This window comes from Sinocyclocheilus grahami, unplaced genomic scaffold (genome assembly GCF_001515645.1).
Source record: "Sinocyclocheilus grahami isolate Dianchi unplaced genomic scaffold, SAMN03320097.WGS_v1.1 scaffold399.1, whole genome shotgun sequence".
In the NCBI taxonomy this organism is placed as follows: Eukaryota; Metazoa; Chordata; class Actinopteri; order Cypriniformes; family Cyprinidae; genus Sinocyclocheilus; species Sinocyclocheilus grahami.
In genome coordinates, this window is record NW_015505578.1 from 300,625 (window position 1) to 310,304 (window position 9,680).

At 36.7% G+C, this 9,680-nt stretch overlaps 1 protein-coding gene across 2 annotated transcripts in view; it reads left to right on the top strand.

The window, feature by feature from the left end:
• Window positions 1-1,868: 1,868 nt before the first annotated feature.
• LOC107550481 (sodium-dependent neutral amino acid transporter SLC6A17) overlaps window positions 1,869-9,680 on the top strand; it is a 28,322-nt gene continuing 20,510 nt past the window's right edge. Inside the window, exons 1-2 of one of the 2 annotated variants that reach the window (XM_016231764.1) lie at window positions 1,869-2,148; window positions 6,496-6,901. In XM_016231764.1, coding sequence (XP_016087250.1) covers window positions 6,607-6,901 — 295 coding nt within the window. In that variant the 5' untranslated portion in view covers window positions 1,869-2,148; window positions 6,496-6,606. The remainder of the gene's footprint in view (window positions 2,149-6,495; window positions 6,902-9,680) is intronic. The other variant, XM_016231763.1, reaches the window with a different exon arrangement.

The window sequence follows — 9,680 nt, forward strand, 5'->3', positions numbered from 1 at the left end:
AATGTACGCCCATCTGTAGATTTCCACAGAAGTGTTTATTAACCCTTTATCATTCAACCCTAACATATTTTGAAATATATGAATTTGTCTTGAAGATATAAAACTCGTAAGGTTGAGATGTCTGTCTACCATAAGGTTGAAATGGTAAATCTTGCTTTAATAGTGCAGAACATTTTCAAAAGCTTTTTTCAATAATAGGTTTTAGATACATTTCATAATTATCAGGATCCACACAAAACAAAATGTATTCAATAGAACAGAAATAGTCTGATATGTTGTGGTCAATATAATATTCAGGCCATTCTTTTCTAGTGATTTTAATTTATTTTAAGGCCCGTTCACACCAATAATAACTATAAAGATAACTTAAAACTTCAACTATAAATAAAACTATAAATGCTTGAGCTATTTAAAACTGGATGGATTCTAATTGGCTTTCAATGCTTTTATTGTTCATGACTATATCTATATATTCAGGAACAAATTCCTAAAATATTTTCAATAAATTAATTAAACATTACAGTAGATGTTTCAAAATATTTAATATTAACAACTGAAACATTTTCTACAACACAAATCTTTCAAGCTTTGTTCATTTATATCCACATATACACATATATATAGTAATTTTGCTTCAGTTCTTTCTGATACAAAGTTATTTTTTTATGATATTCAAAGTAAATTCATTAATCACGCTTTCAGCATTCAATAAGCACATTTTATCAATAAGTCCTTTTTAATGATCAATTTCACAGATATGCCAATAAAAGTTGTCTGGAAAATTCTCATCAGTGCAGAAAATGTGGACATTTAGCATTATGAAAACACATGTGGTGTTTCATCCGGCCTCTAAAAAGTCTCTTTGGTGTGAGGCATTCGCTTCTCTGGGCCACATCTGCTGATGTGAGTCAAACACGCACTCACAAATAAACAAACACATATCCGGTTTATGTGTTACCTGTTTGTTGTTCCAGACTCAAAACAGTAGCCGCAGATGATCAGCTCTGTCTGGGCACTGATCTCCCACCCAGGGGACTAAACATTCAGAGAATCTGGTCTCTGTAAAACCCGGAGCAAGAACATCCCTCCATGAGGTAAAAGATGAGTATTGCATTGATTTGTGATTAGTTGAATCACTGCATTAGGCATCTGTAATTCATTAGGATGCAAATCTCAGGCAAAAGTCTTCTATTCACTTAAACGGATGCATTTTAAATCACTCTTTATCTTTACAGTAATACAGGCGTGTGATTAATGGGACGGCTTTAAAAAACATCTGCTGAAGACATTAATCAGCAATCTGCGATATCCATCTCAATTCAAGCAGCAAAACGGAAAAGAAACTCAATTGAGCCAGACTAGCCAGAACCAAGGGCAGTATAAATCCTCACATGTCAGGAAGAAGAATGAGCTAGACACAATCAGACGCATCCGCATGTGCGAAGAAATAGCCTTTCTGAGAGCAGACACTGTCTTTTCTGGGAGAAGAAAAAGCATCAATAGAGCTCCAGATTTTAGCCAGTGTCATCTCTCACTGCTTTGAAGGCTTCATAGTGGAGTTTATTGATTAAAATGTGGGAAACAACCTTATCTAGAAATAAATAAGTCAAAACTTGTCCGCTTTGGACAGATATGGACAGCACTGTGCATTTGAAAGGTAGTAGGTAAGAAATTACTTTGCAATCGCCAAAAGGTATTTCATCAGAATTTGGACGGGATGGGATGCGCACATTACGCGTCTGCTGACGTACGAGCGCGTTCGTGACTCATGTACACCTATAGTAATTTGCTCTCTGCCAATCGTGTAAGGAGAAATAAGTTGCGCTTTGAATTTTAACCACTGGAGGACAAATCAAGGAGTGGGTTGGTTAGAAGTGTTGTCGCGGACAACGCCCACGGATGTGTCAGCGTGACCCTAAAGTTACTATTTTGGGCTGATAGAGAATACACAATAGTGCGCGGTGGGCTTTGCGTCAGGCAGCGCGCTCACTCACTCTGCGCATTTCTGGACAGGTTCAGTCGTGAGCGCGGAAACGGCACATCAAGTGCCTCAACGAGGAATCAAACTGATTCTTCAGGTTATTATCACTCCTTGAGACCTACACGAGCACATTCGCATCCGATTCTCACTCGTCGACATCCAGTTAGGTGAGTGATTTTGGATTCGCTTCATTTAATAACCTACCCGTCGTGATAAAAGACGCAAGAGATTTTTCATCGATGAATGCGTTGTGCCAACTTATTTGGTATTCCAGTCATGTATGAAGCGTTTTATCACGCTGCACGCAGTTCATGTCGATAATTCACTGCAGCAATTACAGCACAGTTGTTTATTATTTACGAGGTTTCTCATGTCATCAGAGGCGCATCAGTTTTAGGTCAACCTGACACAAATATTTGACCTTGAGGATGCTGCGCGGCGCGTGGTCCCCTTTTACATACATGACATCATTACGTGTTTTGGGTCCACGTGTTTGTGTTTTTAAACTATAGTAAGCGTGTCGATTAGTGTTGATTCTTGAAAGATCCGTGAATGAATGCTATCACTGTCCGTGACTGCAGTCAGGCGCATCCTCTGGTGATGCTTGAGCTGTCGAGGAGTTACTCCCAAATGAAAACTTGACGAAGACTGGCACGTGATTTATTTAATTACATTACTTTTTTCATTTGTGTATGAAGTAAAATAATTATGTTTGAAAATTGAATAAAGGTAAAATTGTGAAAAATGTTACAGTATGGAAGTTTGCATCAAGACTAACTGTAAATGGTAGTTGACGCAGATTGTCGTGCTACTATTTTTTGCACCAATATCTTGAATTTTAGGGCATAACTACATTTATGGAGTTGTTGCCCTGAATCATATTTGTCAACAGTCAACTGTATGACATGTAAGATGATGTACAGGTCTGGGGGCGGGGCCAGTGCGTTAACTGCGTTAAAATATTTTAATCGCGTTATTTTTATTTTACTAATTAATTAAGTTAACGCGTTAAACTGACAGCCCTAATAAGAACGTTTACTAAATGAATTAATGTAATTGTAAAACTGATAATAATGTATCCATAATCCTACTGTTCAACACTGCTAGATGGTTGCTAAAATTTGGCTTCCACTACAACAGATAGGCCTATATAAGCTTCTCATGAAATGAATGCTGTAGTGCAAAGCCAAAAACCAAATGCAATCATAAGATACGTTTTAATAAATCATAATAATAGTCTATTTCAGCTTGAGTTATAAACTTCAACAGCCAACAGAGCACTATTCAGGAAAAACTCATCTCTTGCTTCCCAGATTTGATCTTTTCATATACATGCTCTTGAAATTCAACTTTGGTCATTATGGAAATATTTGAAAACATGGTTGAAATATATGCCTATACATACATTTAAAATCAATGCATATGTTAAACAACCTTGTTTTTTAAATTTATTTGGAAGGTATAATAAATAAAAGAATGAGCATCAGTTTTAAATAGCTTTAGATGGAATACACCAAAGGACATATTCATTTCCCAAATGTCTTTTTTGTCAACTACCCAAATAAGAGGCTACTAGTCTTCATAATCTCTGCCACCAGTTTGTTTTTTCCTTAACATTCTGTTTTGGCATTGTAGGAGCCAAAACCTTCTTTATATGTTAATTTAACGGATTATTGTAGTACAATATTTACAATTTTGCTGTACAATTATTGTAGTACTACTCTTCTAGAAGATGAGAGATTGACATTGCAGTCATATACGTGGCTGTCCTCACAATCATTTGTTGCAGTCACAACATGCACTTGCCATCATCCCTGTATCATATCAGTGTGTGCTCTTTTTTGATAAAGAGAGATTGCTTGCTGCAAATGAAATCTGATTCTTGTGACCCATTACGTGTATTTCAAGGATTTGACTAAATTTGGTTCATGTATCCTCTCAAGCACTGGATAGATGAGCTGTCACTTACTGTCCTGATACAGAGAGCATTCGGGTTCACAGGAAGCAGAGATGTGAGAATTTCATCAAGCTCTATTGCCTAGCAACCCGGTCAGATAAAATATGTGCATTTCACATTATAATGTGCAGTTGAATGAACAGGATATTTAGCTAACAAACCATTATTACTAAGAGAAGCCATGCTGTTGGTAGGCTCTGATCGGCACCACGTTTTATATTCTTGGACTAAATAGTAAAAAGTAAATCACCATCAGGGAGGGTTTAGGTTTGGGTGTGTTTGTTGAATTCCTCAGCATCAGCTGATCAAGCACATTAACTGCATTATGAGTGATCAGCACCCGTGCTTTTAATGCACGGCAAAATGAGACACACTGTTAGTAGCATTCTTCAGGTCTAGTTTGCTTCCTACTGAAACATAATCCCTTCCATAATAATGACGTAGAACTGACTGGCCTGCTGCCCAGACAGGCTGTTTTGGACCTGAGCACTGTGCAAAATTTCACAGTGGGTGCAAAAGTTCAAACTCAGCATGTGATGGTCCTTTGATGGTCTATCACTGACATTGTCACAAAAACAGTGCACATGCTATTATTTCAAACCGTGGTTATGTCTGCTCTTAAAAGTAGTCTAATTTCTCCTCATATGGTTTCCAGGGGCAGTTTTTGAATGCGGGTAGTAGGTTGTCATGGGCGGTGGGTGGTAATGGCATAGCAACACAGCAACGTTTTGTGTCCTCTTGTATTTGAGATAAGTTGTATAGATTTTTTTCAGCGCCTCAGGCTGCTTCTCATTACCAAAGATAAGCAAAGGTGGGAAGAGCAAAGATGGCGACTCTGTTGCCACATTCCCTAGTCATTCAGGAGATAAAAATCTCAGCTCATGCATTACCTCTCCCATATTTATCGCAAAAAGCGGTCCTATGGTCTAGATTAAAGGCTAGTCAATGGCTGCCTCTTTTCTTAGTCGCAGGCTGTTTCGCACAGATTTCATCCATTATTTGAACACAAAATTAACATTACTTCAAATGGGCTGCTGATAATCACCTTTTAAGACAAATTTTAAAGTTAGTTTTTAAAGTTAATGTATTTAGTTACTTTTTAAAGAACAAAGTACTGTGTAAGTGTTGAGTTTAGAAGTTCATTTGGATGACACATGTAGCAGAATATATGTGCATACTGTATTTAAAGATAAGTAAATGACAGTAAAGACATTTATAATGTTTCTATTTCAAATAAATGATGTTCTTGTGGAATTTATATTCACCAAAGGAAAAAAAATCTATTCATCATCATTTGTTTTTTTTAATTTTAGGTTTTTTCATTTTAGCTTTATTTTAGTTAAAAAATGTTTCATAGTTTTAGTTTCCATTAAAATTAGCACAATTTCAAACATAATAATATTTTATATTTTATTTCGAGTTCAGTTTTAATATTTTAGCACGTCGATGTAAACTTATTTTGTTTCAATTAGTTCCAAGTTTTTCAATTTAGGTCCTAATACTTCATTTAAGTTTTCGTTTAAATACTTAATAACTTTAAGTTTTTCAGTAAGTAAATGACAGTGAAGACATTTATAATGTTTCTATTTCAAATAAATGATGTTCTTGTGGAATTTATATTCACCAAAGGAAAAAAAATCTATTCATCAAAGAATAAAAGGATTACGTTGCACAAAATATTATGCAGTAGAGTAAAAGCTAATGCGCGACACCTGCGCCACTCACTGGTCTCGAGTCCCACGGAGGAGCTCCGGAAGGATAAAAGGAGGAGTGACGACAATGTTGGACGAGAGAGGACCAGGCCTGGATTTTATTTTGTGTTTTGGTTCTGTTTGTGTGCGACAGTCGTCCGCGAGGGGCTGTCGCGCTATTTTGTTTTTATTTTATTATTAAAGTTTTGTTTGAATGTTCGCCGGTTCCCACCTTCTTCTTCCCGAACTACGAACTTTGTTACATACAACATAATAATAATATTAAATGTTTCTTGAATCAAAACAGCATATTTGAATGATTTCTGAAGAATAATGTTACGCTGGATACTGAAAATTGAAGTTTGCCATAGTAGGAATAAATATAACAAATACATTTTAAAATATAGAAAATAGTTATTTTAAACTGTAATAATATTTTAAAACAGTACTGCTTTACTATATTTTGCATTAATTAATGTAATTGTAAAATGTGCAAAATGATAATATTGTTCCATGGTTAATAGCAGTAGGCCTATGCTGTTCAAAACTACTATGCGGAGGGTCAGAAAAATCTTCCCATCTGTCCTGCCAGTGCTTACCTTGGCTTCCATTACAACAGATTGCTTAGCTTCTCATGCAATTAATGCTGTAGTCCAAAAGCAATGTTAAGTTTGAATAAATCAGAATAATATTTGGGTTTTCAAATTCAATAACTAAGACAAGACTGACCAGAAACAAAAATCTTAAATGTATCTCAAATTGTCGAGTCTTTGGATGATGATTCGGTCTGTATAATGGCCCTCGGTCATATTTTTATCTCTTGTGGCCTGATTTCTCATGTTTTCATTTTTATGTTCTTTTCACAGGAGCACAAACCTTTATTGTCCACACCTGTATCAAGCCAAAGGGGCAGTTTTTGTGACCTGCTCTCCTTTCACACCTTTAATTGTCAGGATTCACCACGACACGGCACAACCATGCCCAAGAGCAGTAAAGTGACTCAACTCGAGCACAGTAATGAGCATGTCACGGAGTCTGTGGCCGACCTCCTGGCGCTGGAGGCTCCCATGGACTACAAGAGCAGTCAGATGAGCATGAACATGGCAGGAGGGGGCCCTCCACCCATAGGCAAACCAGACATCTCCCCTGACCTAGAAGACGGGCGCCCTGCTTGGAACAGTAAGCTGCAGTACATCCTGGCCCAGGTGGGCTTCTCAGTGGGCCTGGGTAACGTGTGGCGTTTCCCTTATCTTTGCCAGAAGAATGGAGGAGGTGAGTTCTTATTACTGACGTGCATTTGTAACTGTTTTGAGGTTAAATGGAGAGTTCACCAAAAAAAGTTATATTTCTGTCATCATTTATTCAACCTCCATTTCTTTTCTAGTACACAAAAGGAGAAATGTTAATGCACTAGACATTTTTTCCATGCAATTATAATGAATGGGGACAAGACCTTTCAAGCTTCAAAAATGCAGAAAAGCACTATAAACTATCCTAAATGTTTTGTACACAACATTTTTTGTCAGGTAGTGTTTTGCACAGATTTCTTCTATTCGTTGAACACTAAACCAAAATTCAATGGGTTTAGTATTTAAAGGGGTCATGACTTGAGAAACCCAATTTCCCTGGATCTTTTGATACAGAAGAGGTGTTTGTATGCTTAATATATCCTGCAAGTTTCATAACTTAAAATGTCCTCATCATCAATTAAAAAGCATTTATGTAATAACCCTCAGAAAACTTGTTTTGGATTCATAGGGACAAGGTGACGTCAGCTGGGCACAGTCGTTTGCATAAACACCGCCTCCAGAGCAACACATTGACGAATAGTCATCTTCTCACCATAGGCCCCGCCCACTGACGGCTTGACGCTTAAGATCACGCTGAATGCAAGTGTCACGTTGCGTCAAAAGTGAATAGAAATTACAATCACTGCCGCTATCTTGTCTACACTGGATACAGTACACTCTTAAAAATAAAGGTGCTTCAAAAGGTTCTTCAAGCGATGCCATAGAATAACCATTTTTGGTTCCACAAAGAACCATTCAGTCAAAGGTTCTTTAAAGAACCATCTCTTTCTTACCTTTTTGTAATCTGAAGAACCTTCTTTCGCCACAACGAACCTTTTGTGAAACAGAAAGGTTCTTCAGATGTTAAAGGTTCTTTATGGAACCATTTAGACAAAAAGGTTCTTCTATGGCATCGTGAAGCACCTTTATTTTTAAGAGTGTATACAGATGCGTGTTTACTTTCTGACACAGTCCACACACTTGAGTCTGTCAATAGGACAAATGAAGTGAAAGAACGCTTGCTTTGCCGTGTTTGGTTTAAACAGCTTATACGCATCTTTGTACAGATATCAGAAGGATCCCAGCGTAAAGAACAAGTGAATAGTTTATTTTTTAATGGCATTCTGGGTCGGGTCAGAGGATTGATTGGAGGATTTTGTTTTGTATATGAGGCACAGTGTCATGGAGAGTTCAAGAAGAAACATTTGTAGAAAGATGAAGCAGTACTATACCTGACTGCAGCTGCATCAACCATAAGTAGATGATTTAATAATGCTTTGTCTGGAAATTACCGTTTTATTTTGATTATGTTGTCAAAACACTCACATGCAATAGTGAGGGGGCGTTGATAGTGTTTCCTATGCAAGGACTTTAGCTAGTCATAAAAGTGGCTGATTCCTGAGAAACCTTAAAGGACCCGCCCCTTAAAAGCAGCCTGTTTCTGAGAGAGGTTCAGAATGAGGGTTGAAAATAATAATTTTCCCACATATTTATTTGTTTTTTTGTGCAAAAAACATTATTAACATTATAAGTAAACCTCAAGGAATATATTAAAATAATAATTAAAAAAAATCTGTCATGACCCCTTTAATAAACCAACAGCTTATGAGCTGCTGACAATTAAGTCTTTAAGTCTTTAATTTTGCAGATGAAATCCAGTCATTCCAACAGGTGCACAATCGGGGGTTTCATGTAAAAAAAAAAATCCCCACAGATTGTATTTAAGTTGGTCACATGAATTTATTGCACTGACCAACAAAAATCTGCTTGGTTTGAAAGTGACTTCTGTGTGAGCAGTGCTTCATACATTGCTACACTATTGACAATGGACCAGAAATTCAGCTGAAATGTCGCTAATGTGATCATACCTAAAGGTATGATTACAAATAAACAGCCTGATGCACTTAGTTCCTTCGTAAGGAAATAAAACAGCATACTGTGTTTGGTTCTGAAGTTCATTTGGATGACACATCCAAAATATACTGTATGTACATATATAAATATAAGTGAGAGGTTGATTTCAGCAGCGATGCCCACACATATTGTGTATTCCACAACTGCATCAAAATGCACAACAAATGCAAACCCTGAACTCAATCCAGTTCTGCAAATTTACTTGCATATATCAAACATGCTTTTGCCACTGCTGTTTTATTGTCTTCTAATTATTGCGAATCTGCAATAACGTTCGCCACATTTTACTAGCAAATCAATGGTGCAGAATAGTACCAGAAATCATAAATGTTTTCTTTACAACTGTATTTCAAGTCTTCTGAAGCCATTTAACTTTGTGTGACAACCAGAATGCAAGCTGTTAACCATGTGACCGAATCATTGAATCAGCGCTTTAAAACAGTCTGATTTATGAACAAAGCAATCAGGGCTGCGTTTCTCGATAACGATTGATCTTAGCACTTAAGAGCGTTTTCTACGAGTCATTTTACGATCGTTCGTTATTGTTTCACATGCATGTCCCAAAAATGCACTTAACGCAATCGCGCGTAGCCGTGCTTTAAGTGCTACTTAGGAGTCGCTATCCATTTGTCAAGTGCTGAAATGTCACCTTATAGAATGGCTCGTAATTGTAGTAAACGCTCGTTTATTGAAATGTTATCCTAATGCTGTGTTCCAGACAACTCAGATATAATATAATATTATATAATATTATATTATATACTTTACATAATAATATATATATATATATATATATACAGTGGGGCAAAAAAGTATTTAGTCAGCCACCAATTGTGCAAGTTCTCCCA